Raw genomic sequence first — 22,054 nt, 5'->3', positions numbered from 1 at the left:
TACATATATGTGTAAGCACACGGGTTGAAAATAACGCCGAACCATTCACTTTAGCTTTTAGACTTGACAGTGAATTGTCGTCTGCTGTAAAGTCGGAATATTGAAGAAAAAGGGAGGATTCTATTGACATTATACGAATACAACACTCGTAAAAATCATTGCTTTTGACAAAATACTATAAACAAGGTACCTTTATTGTAAGTACATAAGATTTTCATAAAATGAAAGCAATACAGACTACATACCGAATTTTCCAAACTAGTCGACTTACGTAGTTTCACACTCACTGCATCACCGTTGAAACACTGTAGTGTAGTAGAATGGCATGGCATAGTATAGCTTACATGGAAAAGTTTAAGCAATTAAAGGCATAACATAGCTTGTTCTTGATTAAAGTGTATGTATGTACGATCACAGTACATACAATGACCACGCTTCAGAATTCACTGCCAGTGCTGTTAATATTATTTTATTTTCTTTAATGCCTCATTGTTGATAAAGATATAATAATATTCGCAATACTGGCAATGAATTCTGGAACACTACTGATATTAGGTTTGTTTTTTTACTTGATTTTTACACTCAAAATAGTATAATATAGCTGCGTTCGTTTATGTACTGCCAGTACTGAAAACCTATATTTTACGTGACATACATTGTAGAGTTTTAGTACTCGCAGTTAATAAACGAACGCAGCCTATACATACTATGTGACATATACTGTGGAGTATTTGAATCAAATGCAAACTAGTAGGGTCCCATTTTCTCTACACTTTCCGTCTGCTTATCTCCTCCTACTTTTGAGAAAGTGTAGAAAAACAAATGTAAAACAATGGAAAAGTGTAAGAAAATGGTACCCCAGCTTGCACTTAATTGAAGAACTCTACAGTATACGTTACGTGTATTATACCATTTTGAGTGTAAAGTGGAGGTAAAAAAAACAAACCTTTGTTGGTATCGATAGTTTCCTTGTAAATATATCGATTCATGTATCGAATCTGATTGCGTCGATACATATACATGCTGTCGAATTTACAAATCGATACGAACCTATCACCCCCCAATCGTCCAATCATCATCTTCCACTTAATTCTGAATTATACCGCAAAGTAACTTAACCTCTGGTATAACTCAAATACATGAATTACATTAATTTACCATTATTCAAATTTATATTTAAATTAAACAGGTCAAAGACAGAAGCCCAAAATATCCAACAAATTTTATTAAAAGTTACATTTAAAAAAACGCACATGAAAGATGCCTACTATTTCTGTAAAACGTGATTTGCTATTTGTAGCATTAGGAAAAACATATTGTAAGTAAAAATTTAAATTGACATTCTGACTGTCACTCAGTGGTACTTCTCAGACCTTATGCGATACTCAATTTTTCAATATCATACTTTTTATCATTGTGCTTATTACTATATAATATTGTATATATATATTATATTGATATTATCCTTATAATTCAAGTTTAAAATAATATTTTAGCGGATGATGAGTTTCAACATCTGTGTTTTGAATTTGGTTTAGAGCTTGATGAAGTTGTAAGTAATATATTAACTATAGCTAGTTTCTTTTTTACATTGGATATCTGAATATTATTATTTTTTAAATATGTTTAGACGACAGAGAAACAAATAATAAGTAAGGAACAAGGGTCTGAACAGAGTATTGGAGCATCTGAAGAAATCATTTATAAAATTGATATTCCAGCTAACAGATATGATCTATTATGTCTGGAGAGTTTGGCTACAGGGCTTTTAATCTTTCTAAACAAGTAAGTAAAATAATATGCATATTTAAAAAGAGTTAAATAAAATCTATCTAAGTAAACATCTTTTCTAATTTATAGAATACCTGTCCCCAGATATAGACCTATTAAGTCTAATAAAGGGATGCAAAAACTTGTAATGACAAAAGAGGTATATAAATAAACTTAAAATTTAATCTGAGCTGGAACATTAGTGTAAAATAGATAAACATGTATTTTGAATTTCCTTAGGTCTTAAAAGTCAGAGGTCATATAGTTGCTGCTATTTTACGAGATGTTACATTAACACAAGCAGCTTATAACAGTTTTATTGACCTTCAAGATAAATTGCATCAAAATATTGGCCGTAAGCGCAGTTTAGTATCTATTGGAACACATGATTTAGATACTGTAACTGGGCCATTCATTTATGATGCAAAGCCTCCTAAAGATATTTCTTTTATTCCACTCAATCAAAAAGAAAAGTATACAGGAGAAGGCATTATGGAATTATATGCTGTAAATTCAAAATAACAAATTTTGTGATTAATTTATTCTTGTTCTATTAGAATAAATTAATTTGAAACAATAAATTTTGCTTACAGAGTCATGCACAACTTAAGCAATATCTTCCAATTATAAAGGATAGTCCTTTATATCCAGTAGTTATTGATAGTAAAGGTACTGTTTTATCTCTACCTCCAATCATTAACAGTGACCATTCAAAAATTACACCTAATACAAAAAATATTTTTATTGAATGTACTGCTACAGACCTTACAAAGGTAATATTTAAAGGTATATGACTTATATGACTTTTATGGAAACATAATTATTGATAAAAATTTCAGGCCAAAATTGCTTTAGATACAATAGTTTGTGCATTTAGCCAGTATTGCAGCACAAAGTATGTGGTTGAAAGTGTAGAAGTAGTATATCCTGATAATAAAAGTTATTATTATCCTGAATTAAAGTATAGGACAGAAAGTATTAGTTGTAAAAAAGCAGTGAATTATATTGGAATTGAGTAAGTATTTTTCTACCTGTTAATTCAGTCTGTACACTGGGTTTTGTTGGAGACAAGTAAAAATTTAAGTTGAAATATTAATACAGGTTGAATTGCTATTAATAATTTACTCTTTTGTAATCAATCATCAAAAGAGCTATTGAACAGCAAAATAGAAATAATGATACTTCAGAATTTTTTCAAATATTAACAGTAATTTTATAATAGCAAAAGTAAGGACACACAACTTTTTAGACCCAGTGTATAGATAACATTGGTAAAATATTGTATATAAACGATCGTTTAAAGTTGTTCAAAAGAAAAAGTATAAAATTTGTTATTTCTTTATTATGTTAGTCAGAATCCTGAGCAAGTAGCAAAACTACTTTCCAAAATGTCATTAAACACAACTATTAAAGATAATGATACGCTAAGCGTGGAAATCCCTCCAACAAGGCACGATGTCATGCATGCTTGTGATATTTATGAAGATATTGCTATAGCATATGGCTACAATAAAATTAAAAAAACTATTCCAAACATAACATCCATTGCAGAAGAGGTAGATAATATTTGTCAATGCTACTTTTAGATCTCATGAATTAGACCATTAAAAGTGTACTTTTTTCTTTAGTTTCCATTGAACAAATTCAGTGATCAATTACGTGTGGAATTAGCGCAATCTGGTTTTACCGAAGCATTAACCTTCACATTGGTAAAATGATGTAACAATTTATAACTGTGATTCACTCTTATAATCAGTTTGTTCATTTCCCTATAATCTGTTGTACAAAATTTTTAGTGTTCCCGCGATGACATTGCAGATAAATTAGGCCACAATATACAGGACATTCGTGCAGTTCATATTTCCAATCCAAAAACCTTAGAATTTCAGGTGATTGAAAGCAATTTAAACCATGAGTGAATTTCTAAACTTTTAATTTATTAATCATTTAGGTTGCTCGTACAACTTTATTGCCCGGACTACTTAAAACAATGGCAGCAAATAAAAAGATGCCGCTACCATATAAGCTGTTTGAAGTTTCGGATGTTATTCTAAGGGATCCTTCGTCTGAAGTGGGAGCAATAAATAAACGTCATCTTTGTGCAGTTTATTGCAACAAATCAGCTGGTTTTGAAGTAATTCATGGTTTGCTCGACAGAATATTGCAGCTTTTAGAAGTTCCATGGAGAGTAGATAAAAATGACGAAGGATATCATATACGCGCTGCGGAAGGTAAGCACCATAATGTATCAAGAAAGAAATATATTATAAACATTAAGAAAATACTTATATATATATTTTTTTAGATTTAACATATTTCCCACAACGCTGTGCCGAGATTGTTTGCTATGGTAAAGTGGTAGGCAAAATGGGTGTAATACATCCGGAAGCTCTATCGAAGTTTGAATTGAATTTACCATGTTCAGCTTTAGAGATTGACATAGAACCTTTCTTATGAATTTTCTATTGTTGATGTTATTTATTGTTTTGATAACACATATTTATGAATAAATATTAGTTTATGACACTACCTTGTTATTTCTTTATTTGAAAGTAAATAATGAATAAGCTTGATAGGTACACAAGTAATTAATTTTGGTATTGCAAGATTCTGGCATATGGTTTCGTCTTTCCGTTTCTATTTAATATGTCCAAAATACATATACAGTAAACTCTGTAGATTTAGCAATAGTGTTACAATACTACTAGGTAATCGCTCATTTTTGATTTTTAATTACAACAACAGTTACGTAGGGAAAATTGTAAATTGTTGCGTACATACGACCTTTCGGTTTATTCGAGATTAATTCAGATAAATAAAGGACTGGCAATTAAATATTTATAATAATACTAACATTAATAAGGAATAAAAATTACATATCTTAGAATTACCAAAAGGGCGATGTAAGATACCAACTTTCTAAGAAGTTACAGTTATATTTGGTAATATTAAGACATGATATAAACATTTTAATGTCTCGGATATTTTAATTTATGGGAGTAAAACGATCCGGACTATATATAATCGATGCTTAGGGCTATTACTGAAATTTTCTGAAAATTATATCAGCTTTATTAAAAATAAGACAGAACGATAAGATAGATATATATTAACGGTAAAAGAAGAGTTTTAAATATCCCGCCAAGAGAAAGCGACTGCAGGTCGTCGAATCGCATAGATGGCCGAAGAGGCATCCGGGACTCTCGCTGTCGGCCATAGTAGAAATGGCGGGTGTTAGCTTACGTGAATGACGGTGATCGTATCTGAGATTATTGCCAAAAAGCCAGTGTTCTGTGTGTGTTTCGCGACACGGGAGAAATAACTCTGTGTCATATGATTCATCCGAAAGGTAAAAATGCAGAATGTAGCACAAGGAACGACCTCGGATAGCCAGAAGCACGAAAAATCAACGAGCATTCACCACGACATTGGGAAGACGTCGACTCCCCAGTCCTCGAACTCCAGTCCCACGAAATCGGAAACGGAGACCTTCTCAGAGTTGCAGCCGCGCTTTATGACAGACTCGTCGGAAAGTGAAGAGGACAGTGTTTCAGAGGTAAAGGCAATTAAGGCCTGCCACGTCTCGAACCAGTAGCTTTGAAATGCTGAAAAGGAATTAGAAGAGAGAGAGAGAGAGAGAAAGAAGGGGAGAGAGAGAGAGAGAGAGCGAATCTAGTTGCGAGCACAGTTCGTCCCAACATCGGAATCGCCCGTTCGCTCACTCGCTCGTTCTTTCATTCGTGCACTCTCGTGTCTTATATCCTTTCTATAGCCTACCAGATTTTACAACAAAGATTAATCCGTATAATTCTATTCCTTATTCCCATCGTATTCTCAAAAATTACAATTTCACGAAAGCCGGACGATTCCTTATTATCCACTAGTTTCTCGTAGGCCGTGGATCGTTCACATCTAATTAATGTCGTTGCCGTTCTCGTCGTCGCCGTCATCGTCGCCGTTACCGTTCTTATTCTCCTTCTCGTTCCCATTGTACTTTTGCCCTCTCACTTGTCATTATTTTTTCTCTTGCATTTCCTTTCCTCTTTCTATTTTTCCTTCATCAAAAAAATCCCAGCTCAACATAATGTCAATTTCAATACCAGCAGCCTCTCGCTTCCCTTCTCAATAAATTTTATTTTGTGAAAAAAAATGTGTATATATATACGCACAACGAGCAAATCATGTACTGCTGGAAGAAAGAAAATTGGTTAAATCGAGTGTGAAAGAGCGATAGAAGGATAGAAAGAAAGAGTGAGTGAGTGAGTGAGTGAGTGAGAGAGAGAGAGAGAGAGAGAGAGAGAGAGAGAGAGAGAGTACGTTCATTGGTGTGAGTGCTGAGAATTTTGAGTAGTATGTTAAAGGTACAATGATGATGATAATGACAACTACACAACGCCAATTAGAATTAGAGAGAAGAGTAGGAGGAAAAAAAGGAGAAAGAGGAAAAAAACGGCTATAAGTTGATGTCGAGTCGAGGGCAAAACCGATACCGTTAAACTTAGATTTTCACGCATGTAGGCAGGTAAATGGTTGTGGGATTCGTCATCTATCTTGGTCGCTCTTTGTACTCCGTGAACCCGGTGAATAGTCGATGCACGGAACCTCCATCTATTATATCGGATTCTGTATTTTACGTGGAAAAGATCTGTTTCTTTAGATGTAAAAAGAGGATGATGCGATGGCTACGACTTCAACGACACAAGGGAATTCGCGCAGGGACGTTATATAATCGGGATGTACGCGTTAATAGCTGGCGAGACGTCAATGGGTAGTTAGTGCGCGGCATCTTTACAAATGTACCTCATCCTCGGAGTCGTGTTCCGAGATTTCGATAACAGAAGGAATTCGTCGCTGCTACGACGAAGCAACCGTTAAAATCGAGACGGTTTTACGTTTAAACGGTCAAATGTACAAAATAATAAATTAGAATCATACGAGTCATTGTATGATCAGTGCGCGTAAACCGTGCAATTTTTCCATGAATGATCGAAATTTCAATGCCCCTCTTTCCAATCCCCGTTCCTCCCTGCATCCGCTGCACAGTCAACGGAATGCCTGCATGTGCGTGATATATCGTCGTCCATGTGTTGTAGCGCAATATACATGTAAAGCGTATATACGTGTAAATACATACATAATATGTGTTGGATCGTGCTTGACTCTACTAGAGTACTGCATAACCAGGCGCGTGCGCGTGTGTACACCACACATACACACGTGTGTGTGGGAGCGTGTTCGCCTGCATACGTGTCGCGTGAATGCCCGCGTGCGTACGTACGCTCGTTCGTATGTATGTATGTATTTGCGCACGCGTTCCATATTGTTATGTGTAAATGTATTTACGTCCGTTGCACTACGCCGTGCGCCACCCTGCGGTGTTCTCTTCGCTTTGCTCGTGAATCTCGCGTGTATTTGTGCCAATACGTGAGCCTTACTTGCCCTGTCGCCTTCTCTCTTCTCTCCTGCTCAGCCCTACACACTATAGCTCCCATAATCTCTCTCTCTCTCTCTCTCTTTAAAGAGTTTTGCCTCTCCCCTTAACCTATCTACCTTTACTAACTTCCTGCCCGCTCTGTCTCTGCCTGTTTACCTTCTTACTGCATGTTGTCTTCAACAGCCTTGTCTTTTCCAGTCTCAGTCTCTCATCTTCAAGCTTTTGCTTCTCCAAGCAAGAGAGAAAGAGAGAGACTCGGCCACAATTCTATCTCTATTTTACTTCGTTCGACTCTCTACTTCTCTCGCTCTCTCTCTCTCACATATAAGTGCGCGCGCGCACACACATTCACGTATATGCCTCTGGAAAAAGAGGGTGAGGGGGATAGAGAGAGAGAGAGAGGCGAGCAGAGCACATTATTGGTGTGCGTGAAAACCGTAGAGAGCAGAGCCACCATATTATTCTATATTCCAGCGAGAGAGCAGCAGCGGTAGTCCCTTCTTGTGGTATTTTCCGATCTAAGCCAATTCGATAGTCGAGCTAGTCGGAAAAACGAGAAGCGAGAGATTGTCAGGAGCGTCAGTAGAGAAAAGGCTGCTGCGAGTGTGCCGAACATCCTGTTTCTATTGCACGAGAGATATAACTAAAACGCATGGTACGCATGGAATAATCTCCAGGAAGTGTCTGCCAGTTCCATCCCCGGAATGGCTGCACATTGTTCCTTCTTCTAACTGGCGAACAGCAGTGCCATTTGCTCGAAACAGATACGATACTTTCACCCGTGTAAACCCAGATCTTGTGCCTTGTACTTAATCTTCTATCGTTCTCCGTTCCATTGCTCCTGGCATCGTATAGCAATATGTGTATGATATACATATGTAATACACATATATATATATATATATATATATACACATATATTTGACGTGAAATACCAGTGGGAAAACCTTAAATACTCCTAGACACCACTCCTTGTCTCGCCAATCTTTCGGATATTTGTGGCTTCGCGTGCTCTTCGATATTTTAAAGATGTGTTATAAAGGTTTATTTAACCTCCGTTTGCTTTTTATGCGAGCCTATGCTCTTGGTGCGCTTGTTTTATTAGATAGTTACGCTCATCAGCAAATATCTCCTTTGTCAATGGAAATAAATGCCTTCATACATAATCGTCTGAAAATAACCTCAATTTCGTCTGCGGTTATTAATTGATATCGACGATTAATCTTTTATAGATTTCATGTTTAAAAGAATCATTGGTTTTTTTTAATCATTACTTTTATACTATTCTAAACTTTTGTTTGTTTATTCATTTTACCCAAAAATTATAAGAAAAAAATTAAGCGATTCATATATTGTCTCCTTCCCTTTTAAAATATTAAAGATTATTCTGTTTATACCAGTTTTACGAATAAATCAGTAAAATGTAAAAAGAAGCTGGATATTTGTTAATAAAAGGTTTCTCTTGTTTTAATTTTAGGTGGAGTGCTTTGCAATTGATCAGGTTGATTTGGATGAAGATCATCATCTAGAATCATCCAAGTTTTTGTTAACCTCAGAAGATCCTGAACGATCAGTAGACCCTGAAACCCAAGCTCGCTTGGAGGCTCTGCTTGAAGCAGCTGGAATAGGAAAATTGTCATCAGGCGATGGAAAGCACTTGGCTGATCACGAAGTGCTCCGTCGTTTGACATCTAGTGTTTCTTGTGCACTGGACGAAGCTGCAGCAGCACTTACACGTATGCGTAGCGATAATCTGCGTACCCAGAACGAAAAACGTTCTTTAGTGGAGGCCTGCACTGACGGCGACGTTGGTACAGTGAGAAAATTACTAACAGAAGGACGTAGTGTACACGAAACTACTGAAGAAGGAGAAAGTTTGCTTTCGCTTGCCTGTTCAGCAGGTTATTACGAGCTTGCACAGGTATTAATATTGTTGCTTCTAGAACATCACTTTTATTGTCATATAGTTTAAATGGAATAAATAATAATAATTAACATTCGCATATTATCATTCAGGTACTTTTAGCCATGAATGCAAATGTTGAAGATCGAGGTGTCAAAGGAGATTGTACTCCTTTGATGGAAGCTGCTAGTGCGGGGCATGTGGATATAGTGAGTTTATTGATAGCTCATGGAGCTGATGTAAATGCTCAATCTACTTCAGGTTAGAATATATATAAATACACCTTGATAACAACCAAAATGGAATTTCATAGTTACTTAAGATCTATTTTTTACTGTAGGTAATACACCTCTTATGTATGCATGTGCTGGTGGCCATGAAAACGTTGTGAGGGTATTGTTAAAAGCTGGTGCCAATGTAGAAGATCATAACGAAAACGGCCATACTCCTTTGATGGAAGCAGCTAGTGCAGGACATGTTCCAGTTGCCAAAATCTTATTGGAATATGGTGCTGGCATTAATACTCATTCCAATGAATTTAAAGAGTCAGCATTAACATTAGCTTGCTATAAAGGACATTTAGAAATGGTTAGGTTTTTACTCGAAGCTGGTGCCGATCAGGTATATTGATAAAGTTTTAAATACTCTTACTTTTGTTTTTAAAAACTGATGCTAACCTTATGTATTACTTGGTACTTAATAGGAGCATAAGACCGACGAAATGCACACTGCCCTAATGGAAGCATCAATGGATGGTCATGTAGAAGTTGCTAGGCTGCTGTTGGATTCTGGAGCTCAGGTGAACATGCCAACTGACAGTTTCGAATCCCCTTTAACATTGGCCGCATGTGGAGGTCATGTTGATCTTGCCATGTTACTTATTGAAAGAGGAGCGAATATTGAGGAAGTTAATGATGAAGGGTATACACCATTGATGGAAGCAGCACGCGAGGGCCATGAGGAAATGGTTGCCTTACTATTAAGTCAGGGTAAATGAAGTTTGTTATTTATTATTTATAAATTTATAATTATATATTGCTTATGATTATTCATAATTAATTGTTATGAATTTAATTTTAAAGCAGGAGCGAATATTAATGCACAGACGGAAGAGACCCAAGAAACTGCACTTACGTTGGCTTGTTGTGGCGGTTTTTTGGAAGTTGCCGATTTTTTAATTAAAGCCGGTGCGGATATTGAGCTAGGTGCGTCGACGCCATTGATGGAGGCTGCGCAAGAAGGACATCTTGAACTTGTACGGTATTTACTAGCGTCAGAGGCAGACGTCCATGCTCAAACACAAACTGGCGATACTGCCTTAACGTATGCTTGTGAAAACGGTCATACAGACGTAGCCGATCTCTTGTTACAATTTGGCGCAGATCTGGTATGTTTATTCTATTTTCCAATATAAATAAAAACAAATTACGACTTCAGCTTTAACTCTATTTGCTTCTGTTTTGTATTTAAAGGAGCACGAATCGGAAGGTGGACGAACACCATTGATGAAAGCTTGTAGAGCTGGTCACGTATGCACTGTTCAGTTTCTGATATCGAAACGAGCAGATGTAAACCGACAAACAACAAATAATGATCATACACCACTTTCGTTAGCTTGTGCAGGCGGTCATCTGGCTGTTGTTGAACTGTTGCTTGCACAATCTGCTGATCCGTTTCATAAGCTAAAGGTAATTTCTATCATTTTATGACTTAATATTTCTATCGTAATAAATTACCACGGTAAAACTAACATTTTTTTGTAGGATAATTCAACAATGTTGATAGAAGCCGCGAAAGGTGGACATACTAGTGTTGTCCAGCTATTATTGGATTATCCTCACAGTATTATGATGAGTACACCTCATGCGGCTGCGACTTCTGCACCTATGCTGCTTCCTCAACAGCAGCAGCAAACGTCCCAGCAGCAAACGTCACAGCAGCAACCATCTCAGCAGCAACCGCAACAGTCACAGCAGCAACAACAACAACATATTAACCATCAACAGCACGTGCCTCATCCACAGCCGGTGTCTGTCCAGCAACAACAGCAGCAAGTTATAGATCAATCGCATCCACAGAAACTTCAATCCAAACATAATACGCAAGAGTCATTGTTAAGGATAAATCGGTCAATAGCAATGATAACCGATGTAAGTCTTACACCAGGAGAAACACCGCAATCCCGAACCCAGCAAACAGGCGAGCCCGCCGTTACCGCTAAGGACGATACAAATATTCTTGATAAAGGGAGTGGAGGTTTTACGAGTCTTTCTGAACCTAACATAAGTCTCAGTCCAGCTCCCACACCCACACCAACAACAGGACTCAATGTCTCGGAAAGTCGAAAAAGCAATCGACAAGAGCAGATTCTTCATAAGCAACAAATTCTCGAGGAGTTACAGGTAAGCTGATGTTTCAAAAATGGTTAATTTCTAAATCAATTTGAGTAGGAATGATTACAGCTTTTGTGATATAAATTTATTTGTCTCAGAGGGTAGAAAGGGAACTACAGATAAAAGGAGTAGCGCACATTTTTTCTGATACGCGAAATTCCATCATTACCCAAGCACAGCAACAAACTCAACCATCACAACAACCACAACAGCAGCAGCAACAGCAGGATTCTAATGAGCCAGATGCCCTTTTACCTGGTATATTTCATATTAATATAAAATTTAGGTAACTGCAAGCAATCTAAGATATAAGCTAATTATTATTTACGTACTCCGAAACAACAGAAATAGCTTATCGTGAAGGGACCGCTGACGCAATAAAATATTTCCTTCACGGAATGAGTATTCAGCAAAAGTATGGCAGATCAAAGGAGCTTCATCCGGATCTGTCGGCGACATCTTCGAATTCCGAAACGTTTCCAGCCAGTAATTCCTTTTCTGCTTCTCCACCATTATCTTTGGCACCTGTGCAAACGACAACAGCTATGACAATGGTTACTTCCAATACATTTGCGACTACTACATCAAGTCCTCCCAGTGTTTCATCTCCACCAACGGTTATCACGGCTTCTCAGCCTATTACGGCAAGCAGCGATGTCAGTCAAAATACAGCTATTAGCGATCGACCAAAAGCAAAACCAGTTTCAAAGAAGGAAGGGAAGAATACACGAAAAGCAGCTTCGGCTGTAGGCGGGAAACTACAACAACAACAGCAGCAGGCTTCTCAGCAACTACAACAGCCTCAAGCGCAACAACAGGAAGCAAATCTAATAGCTGGTCTTCAGCAAAATTACAAGCAACAACAACGCAATCTTACTTATAAAGTACAGCAAGCTCAGCAACTTCATCAGTTAAATCAGCAGCTTCAACTTCATCTGGACCAAGTTCAGGTTGGTACTTTCTAATTCAAATAATGTATTTTTATTATATTCACTAGTTCTGTTGTTTATTATAATGATTTATATAGTTTATTAAATAAATACATCCAAATATCCGTTTGTGCCATCATACATTAATTTTTTCGTTGAAATAGCAGCAAACACCTCAACAGACTATTCCTGATCAAACGGACCCGGAGTTGGCTAGATTACATAGAGAAGGCGCTTGTCCTTTCTTTAGCGCTGCACAAACAGCAAAAGCTCTTTCCAGTAAAAGAGTACTAAAATTAGAAGACGGAACCGATATTCCTATCGACGAAGCTTTAGAAATTTTTCGATCGATTAGTTTCGACGATCCCGTAGATGGTAATTATTTGAGTAAATTCATAAAATAGAATGTTAAGATCACGCTTTATTGATCAATTTATCGATATTTTATAATAGCTAATGAAGATCAAGGAAAACTTGAACTAAAGGGCTTAGAAGTAGTTAGTAACAAAGAACAACAAGAACCACCTTTACAACAGCAAGTCCTACAACAGCAACCACCATCGCAACAACCTTCGTCTTGTCAGCCTGCTCAGCAAATTACTGCTCCTCATACTTCTCAGGAATCATTTGCTGCACCAGTTTCATCCGTTCCATCTTCGTCATTACCACTATTGCCCGTTTATACTGGTGTTCAAATACAAGCTGATATGTCTTCAGTCTTACAATTAGCTAATCAATCTTTGCAGAGTCAAATATTAAATGATGGCTTAAGCTACTTTCAAGCAGGTTTTCGCGCTGGCATGTGTTCTGGAATTATCGACACTTTACAGACCCAATTAGAATCGTCTCAAATAAGTAAGTATCCATTTCAAGGAATTAAATGACTAATAATTAGGAGATATGAAAAAACAATTTACCCTTTATAATTCACAGCTTTTCCAACACAAACGCTGCCAGCAGTTAGTGGATCGGCTAATGTAATAGAGAACAATGTACCTCATCCTTCCAACGGTTATACTCAATCTACCGCATGTACCACTAATCAGGTTCAAGTTGCTACTCAAACACAAGCTCCGGCAACTTCTTCAACAACTGCTGCTATTGTTCCGGACAAAAAGCAAGTTTATACGGCACCTACGACAGGAAAAGGGAAAAAGGCCAGATTTCCCTTGCTTTCTCAGCAACAATCTTGCCAACAGCAAACAACTGCCACTACTCAACAACAAAATCCTAATTTTCCCACTCAAAATTATCAGCTAGATCCAGCAACAGGTATGGCGATAGATTAATCGAGGAAAACAATAAAACATTTGTTTAAATAAATACTTTGATTGTAATTTATTATTCAGTCGCTGGTCAATATACAACAGGTATGCCTACTGTTGGAGGATACGCGACTAACCAGGTACCACCTGCACCGTTCTCTTGCATGGACGTCGATTCGGAGACGGACAGTAATCACGACACGGCCTTGACATTAGCCTGCGCAGGAGGTCATGAAGAGCTAGTTGAATTGCTTTTAAGCCGAGGCGCGGATATTGGTAAGACATCATCAATTTAACTGACAATAATATCAAAAGAATGTTGAAGATACAAATTGAATAATAATAATTTTCTAGAACATCGAGATAAAAAAGGATTTACTCCATTGATTTTGGCGGCGACTGCCGGTCATCAAAAAGTAGTTGAAATCTTGTTAAACCATGGAGCAGATATTGAAGCCCAATCAGAACGAACAAAGGACACACCTCTATCTCTCGCGTGTAGCGGAGGCCGGTATGAGGTCGTTGAACTTTTGCTGGAACGAGCAGCAAATAAAGAACATCGCAATGTTTCTGATTACACACCGTTGAGCCTAGCAGCATCTGGTGGTTATGTGAATATCATCAAGCTTCTGTTAAGTCATGGCGCGGAAATTAATTCACGGACAGGATCAAAATTGGGTATTTCTCCATTAATGCTTGCCGCAATGAATGGACATACTGCTGCGGTTAAGTTATTATTGGATATGGGTAGCGACATCAATGCTCAAATTGAAACCAATCGTAACACAGCTTTAACACTCGCATGTTTCCAAGGAAGGCACGAAGTAGTAAGTTTATTGTTGGACCGCAAAGCAAATGTCGAGCATCGTGCTAAAACTGGTCTGACACCATTGATGGAAGCTGCTAGTGGTGGTTATGTTGAAGTAGGTCGTGTATTGCTTACAAAAGGTGCGGACGTAAACGCAACACCCGTTCCGTCATCCCGCGATACTGCCCTTACGATTGCCGCTGATAAAGGACACTGCCGATTCGTAGAACTTCTATTATCCAGGGGAACGCAGGTTGAAGTTAAGAACAAAAAAGGCAATAGTCCGCTGTGGTTAGCTGCCAATGGAGGTCATTTGAATGTAGTAGACTTGCTATACCACGCTGGAGCTGACATAGATTCACAAGATAATCGTAAGGTATCATGTTTGATGGCAGCATTTCGTAAGGGTCATATTAAGGTTGTCAAATGGATGGTAAATCATGTGACACAGTTTCCAAGCGATCAAGAAATGACAAGATATATCGCTACTGTCAGCGACAAGGAGCTTCTGGAAAAATGTCATGAGTGTGTGAAAGTAATTCGCGCAGCCAAAGAGACGCAAGCCGCTAAAGCGAATAAAAATGCAACGATACTATTGGAAGAACTTGATATGGAGAAAACTAGGGAAGAATCTAAAAAAGCAGCAGCCGCGCGTAGACGAGAACGTAAGAAGAAAAAGAAATTGGAGAAGAAGGAAGAAAAGAGGAAGATGCACGAAGAATACAAGAAAAACGAATCGAATTATGAAGATAAAGACGAGAGTGGGAAGAAGTCTGGTGACGAAGATGGTGATAGAGCAGACGATAGCGAGCATGAGGGAGTGGATAGTTGCGAACGTATGGATAGTGTACCATCACCTGTTAATAGAAGTCCTGAGGATCCAGATCGAGAGGAAGGTGACAGTGGTATTGATGCAAATAGTCAAGGAAGCTGTAGCAGCAATGACGTAAAGGCTAGAGAAAAGAAAAAAGAAAAGAAGAAGAAAAAAACTAATAGTCCTAACTCAAACGACAAAGATTCGTCTCCACAGCGGTCGCCTAAATCTGTTTTAACACACAATACTTCGATTTCTCAAAATTCTATATCACCAACTAAATCCCAAAGTACCACCTCTGAAAAGTAAGTATTTTTTTTATACAAGAAATTTAAATTGATACATTAGAAGGAAAACAAAATTAACAAAGGTTTGTTTATTCATAGAAGAATACCGACTAATAATGCTACTAGTAGCGTTTCTGTAGCAACGACTACAGTCACTAGTACCAAAACTGCAACGAGTAATACTGGGGAGCGTAAGATCAAAGGTCAATTAGTATTTGAGTCATCAAGACATCCCGCCGATAGAGAGGACTTTGAGGCAACTGGTAATGAGACGTATATGCCTGGCAAGGGGAAAAAATCTTATAATAATCAATTCGATGGTGATTCAACGCTAAATACTTCTACAAAATCAAATAATTCAACTAGCCCAAAGCAAGCTGGAAAACGTGAAGAGGGATGGAAAGAAGTCGTGAGAAAGTAAGAATCAGTATTCGGTGCTTCTTAAGTATTTTTCTCTTTTCACATTTAACTAATATTTGCAATGTTTCCACAGAGGCCAATCTGATGATTCGGGAAGATTTATGAACTCGCCATTCCGTTCCAAAAAAGTAGCTGTACCACCGAATGCTATAAGCAGAGTCATTGGTCGAGGTGGTAGCAATATCAATGCAATTCGTACTGCAACAGGTGCGCATATTGAAGTGGAAAAACAGAGCAAATGCCAAGGCGAACGAATCATTACGATCAAGTACGTAATAAACCGAAAAAAGCCGATAAATATACATTTTTCGTCTATTCATAATTAAATCAATAATATAAAATATTTTGGTATAGGGGGTCTTCTGATGCTACCAAGCAAGCGCATACATTAATTGCTGCTTTAATAAAAGATCCAGAAGTTGATATTCTACAAATGCTCCAAAAATCTAAACTCACAGTTGTTACGACTCCAACGTGGGATAAACCCGTATCGTCTGCCACTGTAAGTTTTGACATAAATAAAAAAAAAAGATTTTTCATTGTTTCTTCACATATCGTGACATTTTACTATATCTTTACAGACTAATAAATCCAAGATAGGCCCAATAAACAAACCAACTGGCGCGACCAGCGCAACTAGCTCTCAAGCCAATAAAGCAGGTTACTCGGCTAGCATGACCACTGTCAGCCAACTGATTCCTCTTCGCTCGTCATCAACTATCAAGCTTGCAGGTCCGTTCTCAACAGCTTTGCCACGGGCGACAGCACCTCGACTCGTTGCTGCCGGTGAGTAAAACAAAAATATAATCATGCCTTATCGTTGTTCATAAATAGTTATTGTCTTGCATGAACTCTCTAACTAGAAGGTCGTAAAAATTCAAAAACACGTGATAAATTGTACGGCCGTCGGTTAATGCTTTTATATACACAAAAGAGAAAAAATATAAAAAATAAATATTGACCAGTAACTGATTGTATCATTATAAAGAAAAAAAGCGCTATTTAATTAAAGTTCGCTAATAGTGCTAATTAATATGCAGCAGAAAAACGGGCTCAAGCTGCAGCTGCTCAGATGGCCTCGTCAACGAACACGAAAACGACTATGTCGTATACGAGTGCAATCATGACAGCCGGCCGGGCAACAAAATTCGTGACGACGAATACGACACAAACTTTTGCGGCTAAGCTTTCTGAAATCACTGCCTCGACGCATGCATCCACTACCGTTATGCAGTCCACTCATACCACAAATAAACAGAAGTCTATACAAGCTAACATCGTGACTGTAATGTCAACTACAGCTGCAGCTACAGCTCAGACGTCGCAGCAATCTGTAGTCAATTCATCGCCCAAACACTGCCGACCACTGCCTACTTTGTCTGCACCTCCAACAATGGTGTCTCATTATCCTGGAAAACCAACTTATTCACCCGGCTCAACTGCAATAGCGCAAACCACCAATGCTGCTCCATCCAACTGTTCGGAAAACACAGCTGTTTCTACTTCCTCTACCATGATCAGAGTTACACCATCGCCGCCCATTACCTCCCAGCAATCTCAGCAAACCTTACAACAACCACGTAGCTCAACGCCGATTGGTAGCGTGCAAGATCAACAGCAACAACAGCCATCCAATACCACACCTTTAGAATACTCCTTATTTAATGACACCTTCACGAAAGTCACTCAAACGATGTGGGGTGGCCGTGAAAATGAATCTCAAAAAGGAATGAATTTTGCAACAGTTGCTGGTGGTGGTGTATCTGTTAATACATCCGGTTCGTCTAACACCAAATTTATCGACAGTGTTCCTCCACAGGTTAGTACTGGCTTAAATAGTATTCTTTTCCTTTAATTTTTTGTATGTTTCTTTCTTATTCGTATCTTTAAATCGAATTTACAGGTTGATGCATCCAAAGCTCCTGGGTATAGAGGAACAGCAATGTGCTCTCCAGTTTCTAGCAAATCAGGTGGAACAACTAGTGTCTCGGGTAGTAATACAGTTGGTAGTGGAGTAACGTCATCTTCAGTACATAATACGATTCAGTCACTACCGTTTTCATCTTCATCAAACTATAATGAACATCAACTTTCAAGCAAACCACCCGGAAGTCTTGCAGTTGCTAGACCAGTAATGTCCCAGCAAAATATAGAGATGGGGAGCAGTATGACACAATACAACAGACCCATATATCAAGGAGAATTAACATCGCGAAACGCAGGTGCACATCAACAACAGCAGCAACAACAGCATGTCATGTCTAATACGTCGCAGCCTTCATTAGACGTTGGTCTTTTTAAAGCCAATAATGGAACATATGAACATCCTAATTCAAACTTATTGAAAATGGTTCCCAACGAAGGGCAACCAGGACATCCTCTACTACCTTTCCATCCTCATATGCCTAATTTCGCTCAAACTTTAGCGCAATCAGCATCCGTAAATACTACTGTCAGCATGTCTAGATTGAACCCAAGGGCTCCTGATTTTTCGAGCTCTTTACATCTTAATAACAAACCACAAGTGACAATGTTCAACACAGGTTCTGCAATACATCCTAACATGTTTGCTACAGTACCGGCACCACCACCACCTTCTGCCATGCAATCTAATAATTTAACCATGCTAAGTAATTTTCCACTAGGAAAATATCAAACACCTTCTCGCGCTACGCCTAATACTACAATCTCTGCAAACGGTCAGACCCGTTGGCCTTTTGCACCACCCCACAACAATTATCCTCCACATCAGGATCCAATGATGGGTCAGATTAGTTTTTCTAATCATTTAGCTGGTATGACCGCGCAACCTGGTAGCATTGATTTAATTACAAGTTTGGAAAATGGCGGATCACCGACTATATCGCCATCGTCACCGGCACAAGTCGCTCAAGAGATTAATCAATTGAAGATAGAAGATCGCAAAGTACCACGGCCAATTGGTACAGAAAGAGCATGGAAAAATTATAATGCTGGAATGGGACCTGGTGGCGATGCTGATTCACTCAATTGGATGCTAAATAATGAGAAATTAGTTGGCTCTTGGGCCAGTTTAGCTCCGGGCATGGATAGGCAGCATCAAATGTACCGCTCCAGCACTACTTATAATCGCATGGCCAATGTAGATGCTGATCTCCATCAAATGATGGAATCATCATTCCAGGTATGTTTTTGCTTGCATTTCCATCTCATAACTTAATTAAAAGGTTATTTTTTAAAGTATAACCACTGCTCTAATCAGGGTCATGTCGATGCTCAACAACAATTTCCCAATGGTAATGCAGCAGCATTGTCCTTGATGCCAGGATTGACATTATTACCAGGACAATTTGGTGCACCTGGACTAGCCGAAATTCCTCCGAATGAACCGGCAAAAATGGACGGCCCCGGATGGGGTATACCAGATCCCGTGCAAGACAAACAGCACCCAGTAAGTATTACGTCTAGTTTCGAAAATACACGATCAAGCTTGCTTCAGTATAGTTTATGTATATGTATTTAATATTCTTTTATGCGTCACCGTTATTTTACATAAAAATTCTCTTCTTTTAGGGCTGGAACAAGTGGACACATTAGAATGCAGAAACCTATTTGTCGACACAGTTTTTTTTTCTCTTACCTGGATGAGGTGAAAAATAGACCTGGGATTTAAAGTAGTAGTAGGTTGAGCTGGCATTGTCGTTTCTAGACACATAAAAGATAAAAAAAACTACATTAATTACTTATTATATTCACTAAAGCAGATTGAATATTACTTGTCATATTAGATGATAAAATAGTAAATTCTTATTACAAATTTATCGCTATTGTCTATTATGACTATTGAATATCAATTATCGCTACGCCCGATGCGAGCGCACTAACACAAGCCGAAGTGATATCGATGTATGATTGCTTCTCGGATGTAATTACGCTCTGTATCGTTTTAATAAATAATCATTGATTACGATGCTGAAGATAATGCTGGCTGAATTATTTCGTCACAGGAATGATCCGCTTGTCTAAAATCTAATTACCTTGCTGATACCTGGCGACCGTTATCACTATAAATTAACGTATGATAAAAAGGCGTCGACACCACGATGACACTGGGCTTGTGTAGTAGCGATATATAAACACAAAGACTTATCAGAAATGACCAACTCTTTCAGCGGATTCTGATTAAATGATACTCTTTGTTCCTTAGTTATTTTTTGCAATGATTTTTATTAAAGAACTTATACAAATTGTCAGTAATCGCGCTATTTGCTACTTATTACGTATTATTGTTATATACTACCTACTACAGATGATATAGCATCGTCGACATTAGAAGCCTGTAAATAATTGGTCAGAGTAAAATTGTCGAATACGATTTCCGTATCGCGAAATGATTTCAATGAAAATAAATTAAAAGATGTTACGGTATAGAACGGACAAATCGTAAATAACATAATTTACACATATTATTCTTCCACTTATCATTGCACTTGTTCGCATTGGTTGGATTCAGTAGAAGTAGCAGCTGTAGAGCTGCCACCGAAATACTTAATATATTTGGTCCATTAGAAAAGGCATTGCATGATTGACCAATTATATGTCGTTATTTCAGTAGCAGCTCCACAGCTGCTTTTCTACTGAATGCAATCATTATAACTTGGTAATCACTGCTATTACTGCAATTCTATAATTTACGTACTCTCGTTGAGTGGCATCACCACAACTTAGAAATAGGTGAATTAGTTGTGCATAAAAATAACATGGAGCACTGGTATATAGACCCCAACAGTCATACGAAATTATTGTTAATGCTGCTGCTGATGTTGCTATTAATGATAGGACAAATCTATTCGAGCGCATGAAATTAAATGCATGTGTTGTTTTATAAAAGGCAGGATTTTCAGTGACATTTAATCGCTAACGAAAGGAAGAAAGAAAGAAGTACAGCGAGTAGTTACGCACATGAGAGATAAATCTTACTGATAGGGAAAAGATCCGTTCAAATAAAGTTGCTTATTCGTTTTGTATCATTGTTACATTAATCAGAGACAAACAACTGATAAACTATGCAATTGTGTGCAGATCGATCGATTGAACGAACGAACGAACGAATGCAGATTATTGTATGAGTAGTTATAGCTAAGAAATTTTTATGAAACACATTACGCGTGAATGGCCAGGCTTTCGAAATTAAATCTATGTAAGCATTAAAGGTGTTAGCACGATTGGATCGATACACTGTACTATTAATAATATACACATTACAATTATGTATACCGAATCCTATTCACATCAATGAATGCTGTTCATTGTTAAGGGGTAGTGGGTCGCGAACACATAAAATATTCTTGTGCGTCCCTAATGACAGTGCTATTATAATACTATTATTGCTGTGGTGGTAATAATATTTATTATTATATTATTATTATAATTACAAGAACATTACTATAGGAAGAGAAGGTACATAGGAACAAGTCACCTGCTGTCTCAGCTGGACTAGTGCGATATATTGAATATTATAGGTACATTCAATAAAAAAATGTTCATTTTAATTGAGAGGAAGAGAGAAAGTTAGGGAGAGAACTATTTGAAAAATATATTTCTTCGCGGGGATTTCGGCAAGTGTTCAATATATAGCGATGATACTGTAATTGAGAAGATCCCCAAATCATTTCTCAGTTGAGCACGTGAAATAATACAAAAGGCTTTTGACCTTATATTTCACGGAGCAATTCAATTATTCTCTAAGATATATTGTTATAATTTAAAGCCTATTTTCAAATTTGATTTATGATAACTGCGATATATGATATAAAACTATTATATGACATATAACAATAAAGCAACTAAAGAAAAACTAGCATTCTTTACTTTTTCATCCGATGATATATGTATAATAAGCCTACCACTATAGTAAATGTAATTTAAATTTTGCTTTTCTTATTTCTTATAAAAAATAATTAATATAGACTATAAATTTGCTAAGCACAATTTATATTATAAATACACGTTTATCATAACTTGTTTTTCATCCATCTGCCATCAACATTAT

General features: G+C 37.5%; 2 protein-coding genes across 8 annotated transcripts; both read left to right on the top strand.

The window, feature by feature from the left end:
• Positions 1-65: 65 nt before the first annotated feature.
• Positions 66-4,296, top strand: beta-PheRS (phenylalanine--tRNA ligase beta subunit). Of its 4 annotated transcripts, none has more exons than XM_066738284.1 (13): positions 66-197; positions 1,190-1,318; positions 1,497-1,552; positions 1,631-1,785; positions 1,861-1,930; positions 2,011-2,277; positions 2,364-2,543; positions 2,610-2,785; positions 3,122-3,326; positions 3,399-3,479; positions 3,567-3,659; positions 3,722-4,001; positions 4,076-4,296. In XM_066738284.1, the coding sequence occupies exons 2-13, from the start codon at positions 1,261-1,263 to the stop codon at positions 4,225-4,227; spliced, it is 1,773 nt and encodes a 590-aa protein (XP_066594381.1). In that variant the 5' UTR covers positions 66-197; positions 1,190-1,260; the 3' UTR covers positions 4,228-4,296. The 4 variants fall into 4 exon arrangements, with proteins under 4 accessions (XP_066594381.1, XP_066594382.1, XP_066594380.1 ...); XM_066738285.1 differs by having other exon boundaries at positions 74-186; XM_066738283.1 differs by lacking the exon at positions 66-197 and adding an exon at positions 383-401.
• Positions 4,297-4,423: 127 nt separating this feature from the next.
• On the top strand, positions 4,424-21,860 carry mask (multiple ankyrin repeats single KH domain). 4 transcript variants are annotated; one of them, XM_066738252.1, is made up of 23 exons: positions 4,424-5,326; positions 8,682-9,125; positions 9,221-9,368; positions 9,448-9,728; positions 9,811-10,096; positions 10,190-10,494; positions 10,580-10,795; positions 10,871-11,509; positions 11,599-11,758; positions 11,846-12,450; positions 12,597-12,804; positions 12,883-13,284; positions 13,363-13,701; positions 13,779-13,970; positions 14,049-15,621; positions 15,703-16,020; positions 16,097-16,291; positions 16,378-16,525; positions 16,605-16,809; positions 17,064-17,842; positions 17,927-19,186; positions 19,265-19,453; positions 19,576-21,860. In XM_066738252.1, exons 1-23 carry the CDS (start codon positions 5,126-5,128, stop codon positions 19,597-19,599), a joined length of 9,117 nt encoding a protein of 3,038 aa, XP_066594349.1. In that variant the 5' UTR covers positions 4,424-5,125; the 3' UTR covers positions 19,600-21,860. The 4 variants fall into 4 exon arrangements, with proteins under 4 accessions (XP_066594349.1, XP_066594350.1, XP_066594351.1 ...); XM_066738253.1 differs by having other exon boundaries at positions 12,594-12,804; positions 15,706-16,020; XM_066738254.1 differs by having other exon boundaries at positions 12,594-12,804; positions 17,325-17,842.
• Positions 21,861-22,054: the final 194 nt, after the last annotated feature.

Source organism: Prorops nasuta, unplaced genomic scaffold, assembly GCF_024137725.1.
Source record: "Prorops nasuta isolate Cenicafe-Biocafe unplaced genomic scaffold, Cenicafe_Pnas_1.2 PNAS00018, whole genome shotgun sequence".
Classification (NCBI taxonomy): Eukaryota; Metazoa; Arthropoda; class Insecta; order Hymenoptera; family Bethylidae; genus Prorops; species Prorops nasuta.
This window is presented reverse-complemented; position numbering and strand designations above follow the sequence as displayed.